The sequence below is a fragment of the Rhinatrema bivittatum genome, chromosome 13, assembly GCF_901001135.1.
Source record: "Rhinatrema bivittatum chromosome 13, aRhiBiv1.1, whole genome shotgun sequence".
NCBI lineage: Eukaryota > Metazoa > Chordata > Amphibia > Gymnophiona > Rhinatrematidae > Rhinatrema > Rhinatrema bivittatum.
The window spans coordinates 6965926-6990972 of record NC_042627.1 but is presented as its reverse complement, the minus strand read 5'-3'; the positions used below and the strand labels follow the sequence as shown (position 1 = coordinate 6990972).

The window sequence follows — 25047 nt, the reverse complement described above, 5'->3', positions numbered from 1 at the left end:
AAGATAAGTGGGCGTGGCTTATCCTTACTATTACTCAAAACCGTTTGGTCATTCGCTGCTGACGACTCGGACACTTGATTTCTGCTGCCACCCGTTAGCATCAAGCGTCCGTTTCTGCCTTAAACAGCGGCCTTTTCCCTCTTATAAAGCGCTAAGGGCTTCGGGCCGCTGGCTGCCCCTTCCCGCGCCGCCTGTCAGCACCCGGTACGTAAATCGAGTCGCGTTACCTTGGTGCCGTCCGGGAAGGAGGAGAGATCTTCGCAGCCCGGCTGAAGGATGCGCTTCTCCAGGCCGATGCCGCGGCCGCCGCCGCTCAGCAGAACCGACCGATCGTCCGCCATCGCTGCCGCACACTGCGCATGCTCGGGCGGTGGCGGGGGAGGCGCTTCCGCAGCTTCCGGAAGCAGCTTGGGCAAAGGGCGCGCAGGCGGCTTCGTGAATCCGGCTGTGCGTTGTCTGCAAGGGAAGCCGGAACAATAAGGCGCGCGTCAGATGCCCCCTTCCCCCTTGCAGGCTTCCAGCCTGAGCCTCTGATCTGGTTTTGTGCCTTTGCAGTTATGGACCTAGAGTTCCGATTTCTCTAGGAAAGGAACACAAACAGGTTTTGAATTAGCGTAAGTGTGAAACTTGTGGAGCAGGACCGTCAGGATGTTTGCACCACTGATCACAATTGAAACTCGCTCAACGCTTCAAAATGAAAAGAGAAAAAAATAAAAACAACAACAACAACAAAGCTCGTTGGGTTTTTGTTTTGGAAAATGGCCCTGCTTGCCATCGCCAAAGCCTCCCCCGACTTCACTCCAAGGGCCACATCAAATAAATATATTCATCCACTGCCTGGGCCTTCCCCATTTCATCCATTTTACCCCGTCCATGAGATTGTAGAAGTTAAAATGGGGCACGAGCAAGAACCCCTCCCCCAGTTGCTCCTGTTCTGCTGCTTCCCATTTTGAAAATAGCCGGCACCACATTTTTTTTGTATGGCTATATATTTTGAAAATGGGTCCTGGCAGGCAGGGCCAGTGAAAGGATCTGTAGTGTGCTAGGCAGACCAGTTTAACACTTGCCCCCTGCTCCACCACAAAAACCCACCCTGAGTTGAAAGTGGCTCTTGTACAGTGGTAGATAAAGTCATGTTTACTCGCTTACAGTTCCCTCCCTCTGGTTTATGCTCTGCGACTGCTCTCATAACTCCTCTGGCATTTTGAAAATGGTGTGCCCTCGTGTAACCCAACAGTGCCCTGCCCACTTCCGGCGCCCTGGGGGGACCACTAGTCCCACCTAATCATCACGCCGGCTGATAAATAACAGCCTAGGCTGAGTTAGGAGGAACCCCTTTTTGTCCTTCAAGGTAGATATAAATTTGGATCCTACTTGATCTGTAACCTGATTGGCTAACATTTTACCTGCTTTATTCCCATGCAAGAAAAATGAGTGCAGTGATGCATTCGCTCTTTTATGTAGCAACAAATTATTCAATAGTCTTTGAGTTATAATAAACTTTTCCTTCATTCCCAAAGCATCTGGGCCCCTCATTTTAGGTTTTTATTGTGTTTATTTATTTAAATTCTTTCTAAACCGCTTATCAGCAATTAATTCTTTTTCCATTTCCCTTTATTTAGCTATTACAAAACTAATAATCTCTCCCAGAATAGGGACATAATAGAGCAGTCTGGCAGCCCACGTGCTGATTTGGAGGATCAAGGTCACCTGGCGGGAGACCATCACATTGTTGTAGGAGGAAGTGATCCTGACGCTAGGATCTGCCCTCTAGGTGATGCTTTATCCTCTGGCACTGATGATGTCTCCAGGGGTCCCTGCCCAGAAGTTAAAATGGCTTAGGACGGCCATCATAGTGAGTGATTCGATCAGTAGGAATGTAAATAGCTGGGTGGCTGGTGGGCAGGAGGTAATTTGCCTGCCTGGTGCGAAGATAACGGACCGCGATAAGATTTTTAGAGACTGGGGAGGAGCCGGCTGTTCTGGTACATGTTGGTACCAGTGACATAGGAAGGTGCAGGAGAAGAGGCTCTGGAGGCGAAATGTAGGCTCTGAGGTAGGAAATAGAAATCCAGAACCTGCAGGGCTGCACTCAGAAATGTTCTCCCTTCCATGAGCAGGACCCCAGAGGCAGCCTTGAGCTCCACAATCTCGATGAATGGATAAGACAGTAGTGCAGGGAAGAGGGTTTTAGGTTTGTTAGGAACTGGGCATCATTTTGGAGAAGGGAGAGTCTTTTTTCCAAAAGGATGGGCTTCACCGTAACCAGAGAGGAACCAGGCTGCTGGCACTAACTTTTAAGAAGGAGACAGAGCAACTGTTAAACTAAACCATAGGGAAAAGCCAGGCATCTGTGAACTTAAGACTTTCCCAGACAAGAAATGGATCCTTTGGTGCTTATCCATAGCTTTCACATCACTGTGGGTTTGCTTGTCTGGTTCTGGATCCACTCTGCAATTAAGATCCCCTCCCTCATAATAACCGGTGCTGGCTGTAAGGAAACAATATGTGCGAACACTGCTGTAAAAAAAGAAACACTCATACTGATCTGGGGTGTAAAATGAAACCAGAATAGTGATTTTCCCCCATCATAATTATATAGCTACCTGCTGGCTGCCCAATAGTTGTTCCATTTATGTAATAGAATGGCCACTCCATAGCTTTTCAAAGTGCCTGGAACTGAAAAACGCCTGAGTCACTTATCTTCTTTTTAATTGAATATGTTCACTATCTACCATATTTTTTTACAGAAATGCCAAATTACACTTTAACTGATTCAAATGTGTTAGAACCATTCCCTTTTTAAATGGAGGGCCCAGTTCAACCGTACTCCAAGTAATACACCTGATCTTGATCATCATCCCACACATCACCAGGGTATCCGAAAAGCACTGAACAAGTTTACTGGTTGAAGGCTTGCTGTGTTCCAGCTCCTCAAACAATGTTCAGCATTGTCTGCTCGAGAACCCCGTTTTCCTATGTGCAGGTTCCCTCCCCATAGACCATGTCACTTGTAAGGGGGGGGGGGGTGTCACATAGTTTCCCTGCTTACTAAAGGGACTGCAGATCTCTGACGGTCTAAAGTAGAACATTGTGGTGCTGGCGAGGTATAGTGACATCACAACAGTGGGAGGTCTCTTTACGCTGAGAGGAGAAAACCCTGTCCTTTTCCTGTCCCCAGCCTCTAGGACTGCAAGGGCTCCAAGGCTGTAAGTAGATGGACTGCAGGTAGGGCCGGCGCGTCCGCTAGGCAAATTTAGGCGGTCGCCTAGGGGCGCCAACCAGCAGGGCGCGGCAAAGAGCAGCCAGGTGGGGACTGCGGGCGGCCAAGAGAAAAGGCTCGGCGGGCAGCGAGTGGTGCTCATCCCGCCCGCAGCCGAGAGAAGCAGGCCCGCAAGCGGAGCCCATCCCGTTTGCAGCCGAGAGAAGCTGCCTCGGCGGGTCGCAAGTGGGGCCTCTGTTTGTGTTTGTGTGAGATAGGAAGCCTGTGTGAGGGAGTGAGAGTGCATGTGTGTGTGTGTGAGAAAGGGAACCTGTGCAAGGATGTATGTGTCAGAGAGAGAAGGAACCTGTGCAAAGGGGCGTGTGTGCAAGAGACAGAAAGTGCCTGTATGAGGGGGTGTATGAGAGAGGAACTGAGGGAAGGTGTGTGTGTGTGAGAGAGAGGGAGCCTTTATAAGGGTGTGTGTATATGCGTGTGAGAAAGAGAGAGGCAGCTTGTATGAGGGTGTGTGTGTGTGAGGGAGGGCTTGTGTGTGTATGGGAGAGCAATGGTGAGAGAGGGAGGGAGCATGTATAAGGGTACACGTGTGAATGAAACAAGGAACCTAAGTGTGTGTGTGAGGGAGGGCTTGTGTGTGTATGGGAGAGCAATGCTGAGAGAGGGAGGGAGCATTTATAAGGGTACTCGTGTGAATGAAACAAGGAACCTAAGTGTGTGTGTGAGAGAAGGGGCCTGTCTGAGTGAATAAGGGCGTGTGTATGTGAGGGAGAGAGGGTGTGAGAGTGAGAGAGCACATGTGTCTGTGTCTAGTAGAGTGGGCATGTGTGGGAGATCCTGTGTTTGTTTGTGTGTGAGAAAGAACAAACGTGCATAATTATGTGTGTGTATATGAGAGAAAGGAGAAAGTTTGTGCACAACAACCCCCACTCTCCACCCCATCAGCTAAATCACGACAATCTCAGGGCATCTGGCAATCAAAAGTTCCCAGGGAGTTCTGTTGGTTTTAATCTTTGGGTGTTAATATTTGATGTGTGTGCTATTTTTTTTCAATTTTTGTTTTGGAGCTGGAACATTTTCTTTTAAGAACACAAGAACATAAGAAAATGCCATACTGGGTCAGACCAAGGGTCCATCAAGCCCAGCATCCTGTTTCCAACAGTGGCCAATCCAGGCCACAAGAACCTGGCAATTACCCAAACACTAAGTCTATTTCATGTTACCCGGGCAGAGGTCCTAGGAATTCTAAAAATCTTCGAGCCACCCGCTGAGCCCACCATTCTATCATCGCATGCAGTGTTGGACGCAGTGATGATTAAGACCTGGGAATCCCCCTTTTCGGGATTACCGACCTCCAGAAAGACAGACCTTAAGTTCCGAATGCGACAATCGACTTTCTGCAGAACGCTGCAGTTATCCCACGCGTCTGTGGTAGTGGAGTTGGCAATGAAGAGAGCCAAAAAATCCTGTCTCCATTCAAATACCCCTCCGGGATGGGACTCAAAATACCTCGACGATTTCAGACGACGGGCAATTCAAGCGGGGATGCTGAATGCCAAAATTCAGTAGCACCAGAATCTATATGAGTGCCTGCAGCCCCTTAAGCCCTTTGTTGCCACCATCTTGCAACCGGATGCAATGCCACAGCAGTTCCACAACCTGGAGGAAGGTCTGCAACATCTTCTGCAGACAATCTATGAGGCCTTTGAGACATCAGCCCGCACCACGGCGGGGTACGTCGCTGCCCGGAAGATAGCATGGTTCAGAGCCAATGGCTGCCATACGTTGGACCGCAAGCGAGCCTTGGCGTATTATAAGCGGAGAACGCACTTCGAATCCAGAGCCCCGCGGCTGTTCGTCTCCTTCAACCCGAATGCTCCGGGTCAGCCGGTTACCAAGAGACCCCTCTCCACTTGGATTTCACAGTGCATTCAGTACTGCTGTGCCAGGCGAGCAGAGACTCTCTTGCCAGTTCGCCGAAAGCGCGTCAAATCCGAGTGATGGCAGCATCGGTTGCCCATCTCCGAGAGGTCCCAATCCAGGACATTTTACAAGGCAGCCACGTGGTCCTGCCTAGACACGCTCATGGCGCACGTTTACATAGACCAACAGGCTGGGGAAGATGCGATGATGGGAAGAGCCTGTCCGCTGTCATGAAGGAAGGTTGTTTGGGTACTTGCCAGGTTCTTGTGGCCTGGTTTTTGGCCTCTGTTGGAAGCAGGATGCTGGGCTTGATGGACCCTTGGTCTGACCCAGTATGGCACCTTCTTATGTTCTTAAGGTGAGCTCAGCTCGTGGTACTCAGACTCTTGCAGCCGTCCAGTTATCTCTGAGTGTCTCTTCTGGCTGTGCTCTTCCCTTCTCAGCTGGGGACTCCAGACGGCATGGCTAATTCAGCCTGCTTATCTGCGGGGCGGGGGAGCAAGTTTGCTTACCGTAAACGGTGTTTTCCGTAGACAGCGGGATGAATTAGCCGTGCTGGCCCACCTTCCTCCCCGGACAGTCTCCAGACCTGCTTTGGGAAAGACTGAGAGGAAGGTGGCGCAGAGCAAAGCTCTTATCAGCTAAGGAAGCTCTGCCTTGGCTGTCCCGGAAGGCGTCCACAGACAGCATGGCTAATTCACCCTGCTATCTACGGAAAACACTGTTTACAGTAAGCAAACTTGCTTTTTCTTACTTTTGTTGTTGCACAATTTTTCCTTGTGTGTTTGGGCCAGGGCTTGTGTTTGTGTGTGTGTGGGGGGGGGGGGGGGGGGGCTGTTGCAAGGCAGAAGATTCGCCCAGGGTGCCTAATACCCTTGCACCGGCCCTGGCTGCATGGTGGTGGGTGCCCACTGCCAAACAGGCTGGGGGTGTGCATGTGTGGCGAGGGCTTGCGCTGTTGAGGATCTGCCTTCACTACACATTCAGTGAGTGGTTCCCTTAACCTTGTGGCTTTGCGAGAAGAAGCCGGAGCTTGATCAGAAGAGCAGCAACCCCCTCTGAGGGAAAAAAAACAAACAAACCAGGAGACTGCCTGCATATGGGCTCTGAAGAAGCCTCCACACAGAGCGAGAACGTCCGAGAGATCCTAGAAAATCTGGAGGATCTTTCAGAAAGCATCCCGTCTGCACCCACTCGAATTGAACTGTAACCTGCTTCTACCTTTCTGTATCTCTTATTTTTTTATGGACTGATCCTGCACCTGTTTCAGTCAATTTATTTCTGTTTGTGCAGCCCAACTCTGCTCTGGACATTTTGCTTATTTGAGTGGTGGCGGTGTTTGCTGGCAGAGAGCGCTGGAGACTGGAAGAGGGGACGCGAGGAATCCACAGAGGTAGGGCCTTGAAGCTGTTCCTCCTCTTCCCCCTTGCACTACACTTGACCCGGGGGTAGGGAGAGGGTGGTGCCAGCCGCTGCCCATTCAGGCACACCGGTTGCCAGCAGGGCTCCACGCTTATCACCCACACCGCATCAGACATCTTTCTACTGGGCAGGAGTTGGAATAATGTTACTGTGTACAATGTGGACTATTAATGCAACTTTGAAAAAGATTAGCAGTCAGAAAAGAGGGCAGGTGAGGACTGTGGGCCAATGCTCGTACGTTCAGTAATTGCAAAGCGTGAAGGTACGTCTTCTGCCCAAGCCCACCCCACAGAAAGAGCGCCCTCTTCCAGTGCTGGAGCTGTGTGTGCACATGAGGCAGAGAACAGAATTGGGGATTAAATTCCCATTTCTCTGCCAGTGGATTGTGAATGGAATGTGCGGACTCACTGTGGCACTGGATCTGCCAACTCGGGTTTCCACCTCCCTCCAGGACCACTCAGTTGGTCTGATTTTCTTAGGGAAATCACTGGAAAATAAGAAATACAAACTCATGCACTGAATGGGGCTAAACCGACTGGATTAACCTATTTAGTTGCCCCAGGGCATGGTGGCTGTGGTAAGACGGGGGTTTCTGCTGTGAATGTCGTGATTTTTCTGCCCCGTGTGAAACACCTTCCCCTTTAAAAACTCCTCCTTAGTGATTGTAAGGTAAGCGGCAGGAGGCAGCAGGACAGTACAGTGCTCTGCAGCACTAGTAAGTGGAGCTGGCAGGATTAATCATCCCTGAGCTAAAACAAACTCTTGATATCATGCTGTGAATGGAGGCAGCAGGACAGCTGAGAGTTACAGGAGCTGAGCTGAGGAGGGTACGGCTGGGAGCTGAGAGACGAAATGGTTACAGACTCAATGGGGCCCATGCAATAATTGTGCACAGAAATCGGGCGTTCCAAGTGTTGAGCGCCCGTTTTCCTAACGCGCGCCCAGCCACCTCTCCTGGGCTCGCTATTCAATATTTAAATGAGGGGGTCATGTTAAAAAGGAGGCGGTGGGGACAAACGTGCGTCCCTAGCGCCTCCTTGGCATCGCGCACACAGGAGAGGTGACCGTGAAGCAGGTTGGGAAGACGGACGCTCAATCTACGAGCGTCCATTTTCTCCCGCTACCGGCATAGCGCAAGATACATGGCCTGGACAGTGTATCTTGTGTGTGTATTGGACGTCTAGAAGTTGTTTTTTTTTTTTTTAACTAAATACAGCTTTATTTGGTCCTTCCTACTTAGTATCGTGACAATACTATTAGGAGGAATCACAGAAAGCAGAATTTCGTTGTTTTTTTTTCAATCCGCCCTTGCCGCGTTGCAAGGGCACCTTGGCCACGCAGAAAATGTATTGGGTGGCGGGGATTAGCTAATAGCCTCATCTGCATGAATTTACATGTGATCAGCGCTGTTAACTTCGCAGTGATTTGGAGGTGCCTTTTGGATGCGCTAATCCCCAGATTGGATCGGAAGTTCTGGACGTGCGTCCGATTGCGTGTTAAGCCGTGCACAGCAGCGAGTGCATGGCATTACATCGGCCCCATTGTCCGAGGCTCTGTGTGCTGACTGGACAGAATCAATGAGAAAGCCAGCACCCAGGCTCTCAGCGCCTGGGAAGTGTGGCCGGGAGTCCAGCAGGATTAACTGCTGCCCTGCTGTGAAAAACCAGTGAGCCCAATGTTCAAAGCTTATTCAGCACTGTTTAGCCGGATAAGCAGAACCTATGCTAAGTAGTGGCCGCTGATTATGTGCCTACGATCAGTGGCTACCACGTAGCCGTATAAGTCCCTTGTACGGCTAAAAGTTACATGCACAAAAAGTGGGAGTGTACTGGGCGGATTGGGGGTGGAGCGAGCTAGCCATATAACTACCGATATTCAGAGTGAGCCGCATAAGTTTCTGTCTACATTTAGACGCCCCGAGTAGACTTCTCTGGCTACGTGGGTACAAATCCGCATACATTCAGCAGCTTTGCTGTGCTGCTGAATATATATCATAACTTAGCCAGATTAGTCTTATCTGGCTAAATTGCTTAACCAGCTAGCGCTGAATATTGGGCCTGCGGTGTTTGAGTTGGCAGACAAGTCAATAGTAAAAGTATTAGTGTTTACTATAAAAATCCATTTCCTTTTCCCTGCTTGCAGCTTTTCAATCTTTTTTTGTGTCCATTACAAATCCTTGTTAATAATAAACTTTTCAGTTTATTAGCATTGTGATTGTGATAGATTAGTGACGCAGCTAAGTGAGTTGCTGTGTGATCCCACTGTTTTTATTAAGCAGATTGTGAAAGCTTTTCTGTGATCTCAGGTTGTCGTGAGTTCACAGTGTCCCTAGAAACCATCAAAAAATAGCTTGTGAGCAGGTACTTGTCCAGTGGCAAGCAGGAACCACCAGGCCTGAGCACTATTTATTGGAACCCTCACGTGGCCAAGGGTTAACTACTGGTGAGTATTAGGGGTATATGATAGTGGCAATCTGTCTATCCCACAGAGTCCAGTAATGCAGGAAGCTGTTCATCGTGGTTTTCAGTTTTACTCCTGTCTGTTTCACTCTTGCATGAAATTTGCTTTTTGAGTTACAGTAGCCCCGGGATTCCCACTCCCAGCCTGTGCATCAGGATCCACGCATCACTTATTCCTGTAAGGGAGTCCTAAACGTCCTCTGTTCCTTACTAATTACTTAGGTGTCCTCCTCCCAGACACTTCCAGCCGAGTTCAGAGAGTAGGAGAGTGCGTCAGACACTCCTCGATGGGAGAAGGGGGCTTGGTCATAAGGATGGAGTACAGAGGCTGTATAAAAAGTGCCCCGGGGGTTCATTGTTCTAGAATACACAAAGGGATAAACGCAAAGGCCCCGGTAGCCTTCCTCTGTTCCAGACCACAAATCCACCTCATGGGGTAAAACTGGGAAGCTCCCTTGCAGAAGGAGGCTTTCTAGGAGTAGTGACTAAACTCCTCGTTCTGCAAGGGAGCTTCCCAGTTTTACCCCATGAGGTGGATTTGTGGTCTGGAACAGAGGAAGGCTGCCGGGCCCTTGCATTTGCCCCTTTGCGTGCACCAAAGAGTGGCAGCGGAGGCTCGCAGCAGCAGGTGCGCTCCTCAACACTGAGGACTCCTCTAAGAAGATTTCTTACCCAAACACCACAGCTGTCACGTTGTCAAGGGTGGAAGATTCTGCAGGCGATTCCCACAGGGAACGCATCTCTAAAGAGAGCCCTGCCAGAGTGGGAGGGAAGGAAACCCCCAGTCTGCAATTGATTAACTGTGCATTAGATTTTATTTTCGCCTTGCACTAGAAGGAGGCGTACGGTCTGCCAAATCATTCAGGGTTTACCCAGTATAAGCCGGTAAACGCTTATCTGTGGGGAAAAACCATCGCAAAGGCCAAGGCAATACCAGTGTGCAGAAAACGGGCGCCGATCCACCTCTCCCGAGCGCCCAATTCAATATTTCAATGGGCTGCCGCGGTAAAAAAAAGGAGGCGCTAGGGGAAATTATGCCTCCCTAACGCCTCCTCAGCAGCGGGCGCTCAGGAGAGGTGGCTGTCAGTGCGGGTTAGGAAAAGGGAGGCTCGGTTTTATGAGCGTCTGTTTTCCTAATCTGTGCACGACCACGGGTTAGGAAAACGGACGAAGATTAATTAATTAAGCGCCTGTTTTCCTAACCTGACCACCGGCGACATTTTTATTTATTTATTTATCTCTTACTCCTTTTTTCGGTTCCTCTGACTTAATAAGAACCACAAACTCATGCATACAATGGGGCTAAACCGACTGGATTAACCAGTTTGGTTGCCCCGGGGTGTGGTGGCTGTGGTATTCTCTCTGCTTTTCGGTCAACTTTAGGGCGCTCCTGGAGAATTAACGCTTGCTCCGGGGCAGGCGTTCGTTTTTGAGAGTAGCCTCAACGTGAATTTACACGTGATGAGCACCATTAGCTACGCCCTGGTTTGAACGCGCGTTTTGGACGAGCTAATCCATGTAAAACCATGCGCTTAGCTGAGCGCACTAGATTGCATCGGCCTGACCGTGGCTGCGTTATTTGTGCTGGGAAGTAAAGAAGACCATGCAAAGCCCAATGGCCTTGAAAACCGTGTCTGTCTTCTCCCAGCCAGAAGAACCCTGGAAGCCCTGGATCTGAATGGCCCCTCAGCTCCCAGATCTGCCTCCTTAGTGTATTCAAGGAGGAGAAAGCGGTTACCCCCTCTTCTGATAGACGGGGAGGTGGCGTTATGGAACAGCCTCCCGGGGGGAGCATCAGAATTCAAACAAGCCTGGGGAGCAGAGCCTCCTCGGTTATGGGGAAGCGAGGGTAAGGCCAGAGATCAAGTAGGGCTTATGGTACTGCAACAGGAAAAGCAAATCGCCCGAGACTGGTCGGGACCTAACAGGCATTCTCTGATAGCTGATAGTTTCCATTTTCTTTCCCCTGGGTGGAGCTGGGGGAATTTTTCTGTCTCCAGTGTCACGCACAGCTGCCAGCCCAGAGTATTATTTATATCTTTCTGGAGTCCCGGTAGAAAAAGAGCTTCCGTCTTTCTCCTCAGTGTCAGCTCTTGGAAGCAACGCAACAGGGAGAACTGGCCAGGGCTTCCCTCTCTCGCTTCTGTCAAGCATCTCGGAAGCTGTGTGCAAGTGAAGAATCCTGTTCTGCCCCAGAAACAGCAAAATGTAAGTTTAATTTCTTAATTAGCAAGTTTATGCCCTGATATTCTATATAAACCCTCTCCTGCGTCTCTCAGTTTGGGCTCATTTAAACCATCATAAATGTTCATGCTGCTGTCATGCCAAGGGGCCAGCCCACTCTTCCCACTAACTCTCCGTACACACCAGAATCCAGTAGGAAAGAGTGGGAAATACTATTTATTTTCTGAACATGGTGCTGTAAAACATAAGCCATGCGGTAACAGAAATGGCCAGAGGCCATTTATAGACCTACCAATTGGGTATGAGCTTTCGAGGACAGAGTCCACCTCGTCAGAAGCATTGATAGTATGTTCTTTGGGAAAAGGTTCCTGTCTGAGCATGGAAAGGTTAAGGGGCCATTTACTAAGTGGCACTAACACATTAACATGCAGCAAACGGTATTTATTCTGCATTAAAACACGTTAATGCACCAAAAATGGAAATAGTGCACCATAAGCTTGCAAAGATCCACACATTATTTCCTGGCTCTCAAGCCCGGCACAATGTGGGAATGCAAATACATGCAATGCAGCTTACTGGCCTGCAAATAAGTAGCACAGTGTACAGAAAGTCTTTGCATGCTGCCCTGCTCCTGGGGAATTACCTAACTTTCCTCAAATGCACATTCCGACGCTCCTAAGGTCAGAACTGAAAGGGACTCAATAACCCCAGAAAAGCCTTCCACCAGAATGTTCAGTAATCCCTGGGGATGTAGTGGGACCCCCTCTCACATCTCAACCCATTGAAAAATTCGATTGATGCCCTTTTAGTTCCCACCCCCCTGTTAAGAAGCTCCACTCTCTAGACAAAATGTGCCCCCTCCCTCTCCGGGTCCCCACGAAAGCTTTAAGAGAAATCCTGGTGGTCGAGTGGGGGCAGGAGCTACCCTCACTCACTCCTGCCCCACCAGCGCCATTTTTTCAAAATGGCTGCAGCTGACCTCAGGCGCTCCTTTGCCCCTCTCACTCCCTCTTCCACTAGACCACCATGATTTCAAGTACGTTTTTATTTGGGGGGGGGGGGGAGGCATTTTGTGTCAAGGGCAGAGCCCCGGGGGGCTTCAAACTTTTTATTTTTCCAGTGGTTTGAGCTACAGGAAAGGGGTTGGGAGAAGGTGGCCTACTAGACCCTCCAGGAATTTGGTTTTAACTCTTTATTTATTCAACTCTTCGGCATAAGAAGGTACCAAAGCTATACATTTCCAAAGATGACATCAAACAGAAGTAAGAGCACCCATCTAGGAAACAAATCGATATATTATCTCTCCCCAGGCGGGATCAGCTTAGGCCATAATATTTCCATGAAGTCCATAGCGCAATCTCTCGATATGAAAAAAATTCTCTCTCCCCCCCCCCCCCGTTTATGTTCATCTTGTAAGCAGAGTCTAAATTTCCAGAAAATAGCAATTGTGTATGGAGCAGCCAGTAGTAGCCAGGCCACTAGAGCTCTGTTTTTATGGGGGATCACCTCCCCCAAAAGACCTACGGTCAGTATAAGGTGACCCAGATGTTGTATAATATCAGAAATCTTCTGAGTTCCATTAAGCCAGAATTGTTGCGCTCGCTGACAATCCCACCGTGCCTATGTTCCAGCCTCCCCCCCGCCCCCCACCGGCCCATCAACAGCCAGGGTCCGTGCTGGAGAATGTCCTAGGCCTGAGAAATAGGAGGGAGAGCAGTAAGCTCCGTGCAAAAGCCTAATCATGACCTTTATCCTCCCGGTACAGATAGGGACACGGGAGGCAGCTGAGCAAATGCCTCATCTGGGCAAGCATTTAGGTCTTCATCCCGCTTATCTGTTGTGGTGCACATGCCCCAGTAACAGTGGATACGCCCCAGTAATGGCGGATACACCCCAGTAATAGCGGATATGCCCCAGTAACAGCGGATATGCCCCAGTAACAGTGGATCTGTCTTTCAAGGCAACATCGGCATCACATGAGAAATCTTCCATCCCGTTTAGTTCTCTCAGTGGTTTCGGTATATTCAGGGCACCTTCTAGGACCCTCCTAGGCTGAAAGTACAGGAAATGCTACAAGAATTCTCTTCAATCCCCAATTCTTGGACTTTCTAAGTAATTGAAAGGTTTTAAGACTGCCAACTCCCCATGGTTGACCTACAAAGATGAGACCTTTTATCTCTCCAATCCAAATTGGGAGCAAAGCAATAGATACCGTCCAGCGATAGAGAGGTTTATTGATTGATTGATTTATATTTTGCTTTTTAGGCACTTCAGAGCAGGTTACATTCAGGCGTTGCAGGTATTTCACTGCCCCCAGTGGGCTCACTAAGTTTTTTGTACCTGAGGCAGTGGAGAGTGACGTGATTTGCCCAACGTCACAAAGAATGGCAGTGGGGTTTGAACCCTGCTTTGTAGCCCGGTGCTCTGTCCACTAGGCTACTCCTAGGAGAGATTGGAGATAAAACGTCCCGCATCAAACCCAAGAATTTATTAACTTGGTGCCAGACCTGTAGGGCAGGGGGGAGTGAACATTTTGAGCTCCAGCCCCTTCCCTTCCATTCACGAAATTGGTTGCGGCCTCCGATTTGGATTATTTCATATATACATATACTAGCAAACAGCGCCTGGTGTCGCTTGGGTAGTCTGGTCTATAACAGCCGTGTGTGTGTGTGGGGCCAGTGGCTCATAGTTCCCTTTTGGTTCTCTTTGAGTTTTTGAAAGAAGTAAGCTCACACACACTCCTAGATGGGCATAGACACCCCACACCCAGACAGACACTGAGAGAAACAGATAACTCATACCCAGACACAGACACCCAAATCCAGACTGACAGAGAGTAAAACAGAAGCCCAGACAGACATAGAGAGACAAAGAGACCCAACGCACATGCCATACCCAGGCAGGCCTAGACCTAGAGAGAGAGACCACGCCCAGACACACAGGCCACATACCACAAAGCTAAGGCTACAACATATTTCAAATAACTTGCGTGGAAGCTCAAATATTTTGGGAGCTAAAAAAAAAAAATCTAACCCACTCTGCCCAACTTTTTTTTTTTGCTGTTTCATAAATGTTTCCTGTTCTCTTTATTTTTGTATTTCTCTTAGTTTTCTCATGATTTGATTCACTTAACCTTTTATTTTATTTTTTACAGTTTCTGCCTTTATTTTCTCTTCCCCACATCTTCCCATCTCTTCATTCTCTCTGGCCTCTTTGTCCATTTCTCTTCCCTACCTTGCCACTTCTTTTACCCCCGGATGGGCAACAGCTGTGAATGTTCTCCCTGGACAGGGGCCCGGAGGCAGCAGGACCTCCTTCCGGGCTGAGGCCTGAGCGTGGCAGCTCGCCCTCGGCTGTGTAACTCCCGTGTCCGGTTCTAGTGCACAGCGAGCGGCTCCCCACCCAGGCCCACCCAGCCGAGGCAGCTCTGGGATGGCCATCATGGCACACGTACAATGATCAAACTTAATGAATCTTGCTCAGGACGACCGAATCTTCGATCGGGAATGCTGACACCATAAATCTCACAATTTTAAATACCAGCTATCTTCCCAGTGCTAAATATGAATCATCTAGAGGCAATTTCTGACCGTCATAATAGGCATCATCGTATAGTACTTTTGACTTTACTACTCTGCCTTGTATATAATCATTGGTCAATCAAGACTATTTTTTAAGCTTTTTATATTGCTACAAGTGAAAGTCCTCCACCGTTACAATATCAATACCGTTATTCAGTCATTGCGTTTGTGTAATTACACATAATCTTGACTTATCTTTTAGCTTGTAGACGTCAATCCTTGCCCATATGTTTTCAAGGTAACATTACCAATGACCGACACGGGGCTGCATCGTGGGGTTTCTAACGCTGAGAAACGCTAAGAAACGCCACGATGCTTCCCTGATTAGTTGAGCCCTTGACAAAGGACTGTGCTATCCGAAACATGGCTCCGTGTCGGGCATTGGTAATGTTACCTTGAAAACATATGGGCAAGGATTGACGTCTACAAGCTAAAAGATAAGTCAAGATTATGTGTAATTACACAAACGCAATGACTGAATAACGGTATTGATATTGTAACGGTGGAGGACTTTCACTTGTAGCAATATAAAAAGCTTAAAAAATAGCCTTGATTGACCAATGATTATATACAAGGCAGAGTAGTAAAGTCAAAAGTACTATACGATGGTGCCTATTATGACGGTCAGAAATTGCGTCTCGATGATTCATGTTTAGCACTGGGAACATAGCTGGTATTTAAAACTGTGACACTTACAGTGATGTCACTGTACTCTAATAGCTTCCTCCCGCCTGAGCTTGCAGAGACTCCACAGCTCCGAGGCTCGACAGCATAGCCTTTTATTTCTCTGATTAGACCTGACCCCCTTCAGGATTGCTCAGGCTCCTCCTGGGGTCCCGCACCTCAGTTTGCTCACCCCTAGTGTAGGGTATTAGCCAAAATTGGGCTGTGTTTCACCAATTTTCTGAACCCTCCAGTGGGGAGAAGGGGACCTTTCCAGGGCTGTGTGGCCCCTTTAAAACAGGGCAGTCCTGGGATGGGGGACTGCCATAGCATGGGGCCATGGTTCTTGATACTGCCCTTAGTAAATCCCGTGGTACAAATACCTGCCTTTAGTGAAAAGGCTCTGAGGCCGATGCAATCATCTCTGTGCTCTGGATTTCAGCCCCATGGCTTTAGTGCACAAATTACAATTTTTTTAAACTCCTGATGAACGCGAAAGACTTCTTTTTATAGATTCTTCGTGCCAGTGAAGCCGCGCTGAAAACTTAACTCGATCTCTCACGCAGGAGTCAAGTTTCCAGCATTAAGGAAACCCACCCTCTGCATCAGGGAGTCCTGCTTAATGCCCTCATTTGCATGGGATTTCCACACGAGGGTGCTAAGCAGGACTCCCATTTCAGAACGCACGTTATGTGAGTGTAAAACGCCTTGCTGCATTGGCAGTGAGGTTTAGCCTCCGAAAAGGCGCATTCAAATGTGGGTAAAGCCGTGTGTTGCGCTGAACGCACCTTTCCGCGTGGGCCTGTCGGTGATGGGAACGGAAATGAAGGAACATCACGAACTCTGGGTTGTAATCATACCACTGTCGGCTCATTCGCCGCCATTCAAGATGAGCTTCATTTCTCTGTGCGCTCCTCAAGTATGGAGTGGGGTGACAGCATTTTGTAAATTCATTTCTCTCCAGTGCATTTTGCAGTTTCTCAGAGCAGTTACAGAGGCGCTTAGGGTGTCTGAGTAATAAGACAAGTGATTTGCTTTGGGTTGCAGCAGCATTTCTGGATGATCCACTTGGAAGTTAAGGCAATCAAAATCTTTGACTAGTACCTTTCTCTAATTTGTATTTAATTTCTAAGCAGCCTTCTCTTTCTTTAACTCTCCTTTTCTCCCTTTTCCCAGGTTTCCTGGAGGGACTGCATGCCATCTCATTGAGCCGACTCTGCTACAGTGAAATCTCACATGAGACACTCCTCCATTTTCCCAAGAACTACTTATTCTGTTTCGCCACCACGCCAGCTGCTCCCTGGCACGATGGCGGTGCTCTCTGGTGTGGACCAGATCACCCCTTCCCTCTACCTCAGCAATGCCACCTCTGCCCGCAATCGCAGTATACTGTCGGCCAAGCGCATCACCTGCATCGTCAACGCCACCATGGACGTGCAGCGCCCAACCTGGCCCGGCGTGGACTATGTGCGGGTGCCCGTGGCTGATCTTCCCCATGCCCGCCTCTCCGACTACTTTGACACGGTCGCGGATCGCATCCGCCTGGTGGAGCGGCACAGTGGGCGAACGCTGGTGCACTGTGTGGCGGGCGTCAGCCGCTCAGCCACCCTCTGCATTGCTTACCTGATGAAGTACGAAGGCCTCAGTCTGCGGGAGGCCTACAGCTGGGTCAAGTCCCGCCGCCCCATGATCTGCCCAAACGCTGGCTTCTGGCATCAGCTGATGGTCTACGAGAAGAGGCTCTTCGGAAAGAGTAGCGTCAAGATGGAGGGCCCAGCGGAAACGGGGAGATGCCGGAGATACCACGGTTGGATGGCCTGGTAGAGAAGGATTTCAAAGACCAAGAGCCAGCCTGTCCCAACCCAACCCTAGAATCGGTGTGCAGCAATCTTTGGCAAATGTATTGAGGAAGGAATTTTTTAGACCCTAAGGCAGTTTTCCCTTAAAGATAAGAGAATCACTCAGTAAATATGGTAAAGCTTATCTTATTTGTTAGGCCTCATTACAAACAGGTGCAGGGAGAAAATTCATTTCTGGTTACTGACAAACCCTCATGGCCTTTTAACATTTCAAAGACTATTGTAGTAAATGGCAAAGCGGTAGCAGTTGCGTCCATCCCCAGGTTGTGAAACCCTCAAACCGGACAGTGGGCACGGTCCATAAGCCGCAGATCGCAAGTCTACCTGTGGTACCATAAGAGCAGAAGCACTAGTAAACGGTCATATGTCTCCTAACACGCCTGTGACGTCAGAGGTACTTTCTATGTGTCTGACCACCTGGCACTTTGAATTAGGCTCTCTTTGGTTCTGGTATTAAAGGTCACTTACTCCTTTGGCTATTAATCAAACCCACATTGCTATCAGAGGAACGTAACTTCCTTATAGAACAGCTCCATCTACATTATACTAGAAACATCTCAAGGCGCCTTCCTATGAATGCAGCTATAAGCCACCCGCATGAGCCTTAAAATTCTCTTTTGATGTGGTTGTCACCTTTGCAGAACATCTCAAGTATATTTTCTGCAAATATGTTCTTCAAATTAACCTCTTCATTTCCCATTTCAATCTTACCCAATATTTCAGCATACAAGGCTTTACCCACATTATATTCCAACAGAGCAAAGCACAACTAAACCTAGGCCAGAACAGGTCCCATGGAGACTTGTCCTAAGAAATTTCCACGGTCTTAACCCTTCAGATTGTGGGTAGGGAGATTTATGTATTATTTTGGGATCAGTGGCATATAAATGTTCTAAAATAAAATAAAATCATGGGGTGATTTTACAGTGGAGCACAAGAGAAAGTTACTCGTAATGGCTGCGTTTCATGCTGATTCAATAAAATAAAAATGACCTTTTATTTAAAAAAAACAAACAAACCCCAAAAAACCTGGCAGCTGCTTTCTCCCTGAATGTTTAGATGGGGCTTGCAGAGATGACCACATTTGAGCAATTTAGGTTCTGGACTGTAGAAATGCTTTTTCTTACTTACAGTGCTGGTCTAAGCCTCTAAAGAGAGATGAGGTTGGATTACAGATGCCGGATGGGTTTGTCCTGATTTTGCCAGAATGCATGTAGGGAATTGTAGTTCTCTGAAAAATCTGAAGTACAAGTCCATAGCAGCACCTTGATCTGAAAGTCATGGGATCAAGTCCCACTCTAGGTACTTCCTAGAATTGATTCCTCATTTGTGGGTCCAAGCCCACACATCCTTGATTCCAAAAATACAAGTCCATAGCAGCAGCCTTGGCAACTGTTTGCCCTGTTAACACTCTGGGTTAGTTTGTTTAAACAGAAAATAGCTGTGGGAAGGGGCTGCCACATTCATTACCGACTTGAAAGAGGTGCAGGGGTGGATTGTGGGAAACTATTAGTCCATACGGCCCCGTGAATATCCAATTACACAGAAAATAATATTTATTTATTTATTTTACCAGATTTCTCAGCCACTTAAATAAAACAGAATGACAGAACAAAAACAGACATAAATAAATATAAAAACTACAAGCATTGTAATAATGTATAGTTAGGGTCCTTCCTTAAACCGATTTTCACCCATAAATTTCTGGATTTTTCCAAAACACAATTGGTTTAAACCAGTTTCCCCCCCCTAATTTTAGGCAGATTAAAGAGCAGCTGCAGATGCAGCGCCTCAAGTCCCGCCCCCGCCAGTGAAAGCGCTGGCCCTCCAGTGCCGCCCCAAGCCCCGCCCCCCTTCCCACCAAGCAGCCAAAGTGCCTGCTGCAAGCTGCTGCCAGTGCAGCGTCTGAAGTGAGCCCCGACCACTAGAAGCCGCTCCCGGGAGGCTCCCTGGCCCCCACGACAAGGAAGTGCAGTGCCGCGGAGCTGCTGCCCAAGGAGAGGGGAGAGACCCGGAGCCGATGCTGCTGCAGTGGGGAGGGGATTAGAGGGAGATTCTCACTGGGGATGTGGGGAAAGAGAGGGACCTGCTAGGCAGGAGATGGGGGATGCTGCTGAGCGGGTGAATAGGAGACTCTGCTTAATATTCTTTTTATTGTCCTGGCTTCTAGCCACCCAAAATAAACTCCGCTATTTACCCAGAAAAATAATGAGTCACATTTTTCCACTGGCTTACTCCTGAATTTTTGTTGTCAGAATAAACCCTGCTAAATTCCCAGGAAAACTTAAAAAAAATAAAATAAAACCCCATGAAGACCCCCATGTATAATGCACATTTTAAATACTTCCTATATTGTTTATAAAATGTTTCTGTAAGCACTTTCATTCAACAAGAAGCCTGCGAGTTTGAGAACATTTGCTACTTTCAGTGGACGAGCGGGAGGCAGCCTAACAATGCCGAGTTCCACAGGCACCAGCAGCTTGGACTGACCGGCTTAATCCCAGAGTCCGAAAAAGCTGCTGACCTCAGTTATAACAGCTTTTGCATGAAAAAGAACATTCAATGTACAGTCTTCTGAGGTAAAAGTATCACTTAAAATAACATTATATTTCCATGCTCTATTGTGGTGCCAACCAGAAAACCCTGCAAAAAAAAAGCAAAAAAGACACCTGGAACCCCTATGGCATGAGGCCTATTGTAATGCATGATGAATGTGGGCTTGGCCTTCAGAAAGCCAGGGATAAATTATTTCAGTTACAACATAGTAAACCTTCCATACCAAAACAGCACTAATTGCCAGCTCTCAAACAGTAACAACCCTACCTATGAAAAGGCAACACTGCAAATATTACACCAGGCCCTAAACACCAATACACCTCCTATTAGGAAAACAGAACAAGCCAGGCTGCTAGAGAGCCCTAGACAGAAACTACTCGCCAGCAAAATACCTCACCTCAGTCACATTTACAGAACACAGACACACCCTCACCAAGTACCGAATAAAATGACCATAAACAGAAACCTGCAAACAGAAACTGAACTGGAAAACACAAGGCAGACTCTGGGGCCGATGCAATAAGACGCGCGCTGAAAACGGGCACTCAGATTGAGCACCTCTTTTTCCTAATGTGCACGTAGCCACATCTCCTGGGCCGCCCGATGCAGATTTAAATGAGGGCCTGCGAAAAAAGTGCACACTAGGGAAGAATTGTGCGTCTATTAACACTCAAATGCATCGGGCGTCCACAATTGCAACGGGCGATCAATATCAGCATCCGTTTTTATCCTGCTGTTTCTGGCCGATTCCTGAGTTATTTTGCAGAGGTCCCTGAAGGCGCCCAGAGCTAAGCACTCCTTGCTGTGGGCGTCTAAATTGTGCGGCCATAAGATTTTTTTTTTTTTTTTTTTTAATTAAGCCAATATACATTTATTTTTCAACACTGTAAGCAGTTAATTTACGTTTCACAACAATTCTAAGTAGGAGGACACGCAGAGGACCGAATTTTTTAAATTTCTCCTAAGCCCTTGACTCACACATTGACTTTATGCCACCTCTGGGGCTGGAGTTAAATTTGCATTAAAAAGTGTACGTTAGGTACCCTGCGATTTCCTGCACTGGAGGGTAATAACTAATAGCCTCATATACATGGAATTTACACGTGATGGGCGCTATCGGCTATGCATTTCTTTGGACGCACTAATCTCCTTTTGCATCGGGTGCTAGTCTAGCGCGTCCAAAACACGCACCCAACCGCATGTAGACCCATGCGCCAGGCTGAGCGCACATTACTGCTCTGTATGCAGTGCAACAATGGAAAAATCAAACAGCAGCATTCCTCATAAAGCAGCAAACAAAATCAAGAAATATAAAACCAATCATAATAGTAAAACTATAGTAATCGAAAGAGTAAATATTTAAAAAACATAATGAATGGAATAATATCTAACAGCTAAAAACTCATAGCTATTTTTAAAAATTAACAAAACTCCAATAAAATATTGCAAACCAGCAGACACATTAAGTAACAAACCATAATTAAAACTAAAAAGGACAAAACATCCCCCACTCTCCATACTTGTGAATTAATTTCTAGTCACCCTGTGATTGTTGTGAATTAGTGAGGTGGGGAGGGGAGGTAAGAACATAACATGCCATACTGGGTCAGACCAAGGATCCATCAAGCCCAGCATCCTGTTTCCAACAGTGGCCAATCCAGGCCATAAGAACCTGGCAAGTACCCAAAAACTAAGTCTATTCCATGTTACTGTTGCTAGTAATAGCAGTGACTATTTTCTAAGTCATCTTAATTAATAGCAGGTAATGGACTTCTCCTCCAAGAACTTATCCAATCCTTTTTTAAACACAGCTACACTAACTGCACTAACCACATCCTCTGGCAACAAATTCCAGAGTTTAATTGTGCGTTGAGTGAAAAAGAACTTTCTCTGATTAGTTTTAAATGTGCACATGCTTACTTCATGTGTATTGACTGACAAGATACATTTTTAAATTTGTTTTAAATCTCCTACCAGTTAGTTTTATAGAGTATCCCCTAGTCCTAGTCGTACTTGAAAGGGTAAATAACCGTTCCCTATTACAACCACTTAACATTCCTATAGCGCTACTTGATATACGCAGCGCCCTATTAACTTGTTCTGCACCACTCAGGACTTTCTGCACCTCTACCATATAAGAACATAAGAAATTGCCAGGCTGGGTCAGACCAAGGGTCCATCAAGCCCAGCATCCTGTTTCCAACAGAGGCCAAACCAAGCCACAGAAACCTGGCAATTACCCAAACACCAAGAAGATCCCATGCTACTGATGCAATTAATAGCAGTGGCTATTCCCTAAGTAAATTTAATTAATAGCCGTTAATGGACTTCTTAGTTGTCTCTTCTTTAAGGTAAAGAGCCCTAACCTGTTTAGCCTTTCCTTATAAAGAAGCCAATCCACCCTGGTAATTTTTGTTGCCCTTCTCTGTACCTTTTCTAGTTCTGCTATTTTCCCTGATCTTCAGGCTGGCAGGGGCTGCGGATGCTGCACTCACAGCCCCCAGGAGGAACGGCCTCCTTATTCCTGCTCTAGAGCAACACCCACCGGCCTACCGAAAGGAGCTCTCAGCCAAGGGCCATCACTGCAAGAGCTGGGCGGGGAGGAATATCACAGGCTTGTGCTTAGAGATCCTGGTACACGGGATGGCTTAACCAATACTGCTGGTCCGTACATGAAATAAAATTAACAATTGTGCACCTTCACCAGTGCTGGGTGACATCACAATGCTGCTGGGCTGTACTCTGAGGTTGTAACAATACTTGATGACATTCGCAATGACACCGTTTTTGTGTGCTTCAGATCGCACCATGAGAAAATCCAGGCAGTCTTGGGACAAATATGGAGGGTAGTGGTTACAGCAGGGGTGAGGATGGCAGTGTAAAGAAATGGGGAAACCTGGGTCTTGATTTATCTGCCCCTAGTGGTAGGTGGAGAGATCAGAAAGGAAAGATGACAGCCCAGAGCAGGGCCTACGGTTGCACCCAGTTCCCAAACAGGAGGCAAGATCAATCAGTGCAGCGCAATAATGGGACTTTGGTAGACTCTCGGAGGTTGGGGAAAGGAGGGAGGAGGGGCATGGCAGACAGGGGGAGGGGGCAATAGAGACAGAATGGAAACATTGAGCAGGAGATAGAGAGGAAAGATGCTTGGGGGGAGGGATGTTTGGCAGCAGATGGAGAGGAGACAGAAAAGGGGGATGCTGGGCAGAGGATGGTGGGAGAGAGAAAGAGGGATGCTGGGCAAGGGGTGGGGGAGACAGAGGGGATGCTGGACAAGGAGAGTGGGAGGGAGAGAAGAAAATGCTAGGCACAGAGATGGGGGAATTGCTGGGTGGGAGAGGGAAGAGAGGGAGGAATGCTGGACAGAGATAGAGAGTTGTACTAGAGCCAGTACCTTTGTCACTAAGAGCGACTGTGGCTGCTGGTAAGTTGGAGGTGGGGATGGGAGAGTGGAAAGAGGAACATAAGTTTGAATATCATCTGTCACTGGCACTGCATTACCCAAAACACTGCTACCACTGGGATTCTTTTCTTTCATCTGCCAAAATCCAGCCCTCAGCGAACAAAAAAACCCTCAAGGGCTGATATATGAATGACGCACATAAATCATGTTCTGTGTGCATCTTCTGGTTGCTGCACATTTGTTAACTATGCCTTAGCGCATACCATTACCTTACTGTATTGGGAGTTTAAAAAATGAGCTTGCGTGTTAAAACTGTGAGCTAAATTTCACTCTGCCTTTTGCATCGGTCCCCTGAGCTGCAGGCCGATACAGAGCGGTGCGCTTGGCTGAGCGCACCCTTTAGCCCCTGTTTGGTCGCGCGTTTTAGACGCACTATTATTACCCCTTATACTGTAAGGGGGTAATAGCACGTGGAAAACGCGCGGCCAACCATCCCGAAACTAATAGCGCGCATCACATGCAAATGCATTTATTTAAAATTTTTATATACCGACATTCATCCAGGATAACACAAACAAATGCCAGGCATGGCGCTTTACATTGAACAAATAAAACAAGTTAACAAATGAATAAATGAGGGTGTGAATAACAAGGGGAAATTTGCATTAAATAATCAACGAGGTTTGTAAATATATACATATGTACAAAAGGAAGACACTAAGAGATATGAGCATGTTGATGAGCCTATTAGTTATTTCCCCAAATACTCTCAGAAATTAACGCCTGCCCAAAGGCACTGGGTATGTGTACAGAAAAGCAGAAAAAATTATCAGCCGGTAAAATTAAGCATCAGTTCTCAGACCCGCTGACAGCCGCCACTTCCACTCATAAGGAGGCGCTAGGGACGCGCTAGTGTCCCTAGCGCCTCCTTATTAGCGCGGGCCCAAATTTAAATACAGAATCGCGCGTCAGGAGAGCGGGCGCTGAACACAGAGCGCCGGCTCTCCCGCGGGTTTCTTTTTTTAATCGGCCTGCAAGTAAGGGACGATCTGCTGAGGAGAGGGACAGGATCCCTTCTTGGCCAACATCTAAGTGGAAGGTCTGCGCTCAGAGCAAGGACCTTCCACTTAAATGTTTGGCTGAGATTGCCACCTTGTACAATGAATGCGAGGCAGAGTTACCACTTGCTTCATGTCTTAAGCCACAGGATCTTCCAGTCCTAGTTTTACGCCACTGCGTTTATTTATAATCTTAAACTTATAGACTCCAATTCCAAAATGTTCAAACTAGTGAACGACAGTAAATACGTGTCCCATTAACAACCGTATGCGAACATGCATAGCGCACCGGACAGGAACCTGGTAAATGACCGCAGCTGGATCATCCGGGCTGCCGAGGTAGGATACGGTAACATCAAAAGAATCAAATCAAGCATATACAAATACAATCGTGAATAAAATAAACAATATGACGGGGAAAAAACCCCCGAGGTAAAACCTGGTAATGCAATCCTGCACAATCAGTGTGGGGGAGGGGGGAACCCAGGGGCGTTTCTGTTCACCTGCAGCCACCTGCGCACCTTACAGAGCCCGAGTCACCAGATGTTCTCCTACCTGGTGAAGCGAAAACCAGGACTGGCGCGCCTCGTCCCTGCTGGCCCGGGGCCTTCACTTGACAGGGAGATCCAGTCCCGGTGTTACCCTGCCGGCATTCCCTAACCTCCACTTCCAGCCAAAACAGCGAGCCCGGGCACGCGACGGGAGAAAGCCGGGACCGG

General features: G+C 47.9%; 2 protein-coding genes across 6 annotated transcripts in view; one reads left to right on the top strand and one right to left on the bottom strand.

Moving 5' to 3' along the window:
• The window catches only part of AIP (aryl hydrocarbon receptor interacting protein), a 36184-nt gene extending 11163 nt beyond the window's left edge, over positions 1–25021 (bottom strand). Inside the window, exons 1-2 of one of the 2 annotated variants that reach the window (XM_029575133.1) lie at positions 24884–25021; positions 228–456 (exon numbers count right to left, since the gene is read on the bottom strand). In XM_029575133.1, the coding sequence (XP_029430993.1) occupies positions 228–341 (114 nt within the window). In that variant the 5' untranslated portion in view covers positions 342–456; positions 24884–25021. Of the gene's footprint in view, positions 1–227; positions 457–5655; positions 5717–24883 lie in introns of those variants that run through there. The other variant, XM_029575134.1, reaches the window with a different exon arrangement.
• LOC115075033 (dual specificity protein phosphatase 14-like) lies at positions 57–18235 on the top strand. 4 transcript variants are annotated; one of them, XM_029575140.1, is made up of 5 exons: positions 3123–3209; positions 6437–6536; positions 8871–9007; positions 11109–11232; positions 16629–18235. In XM_029575140.1, the coding sequence occupies exon 5, from the start codon at positions 16689–16691 to the stop codon at positions 17274–17276; it is 588 nt and encodes a 195-aa protein (XP_029431000.1). In that variant the 5' UTR covers positions 3123–3209; positions 6437–6536; positions 8871–9007; positions 11109–11232; positions 16629–16688; the 3' UTR covers positions 17277–18235. The 4 variants fall into 4 exon arrangements, with proteins under 4 accessions (XP_029430999.1, XP_029431000.1, XP_029430998.1 ...); XM_029575139.1 differs by lacking the exons at positions 3123–3209; positions 8871–9007 and adding an exon at positions 57–204; XM_029575138.1 differs by lacking the exon at positions 8871–9007.
• Positions 25022–25047: the final 26 nt, after the last annotated feature.

Bases quoted from the DNA above. Each gene is read 5' to 3' on its own strand.
- LOC115075033 (XM_029575139.1), top strand. From the start codon at position 16,689: ATGAGACACTCCTCCATTTTCCCAAGAACTACTTATTCTGTTTCGCCA.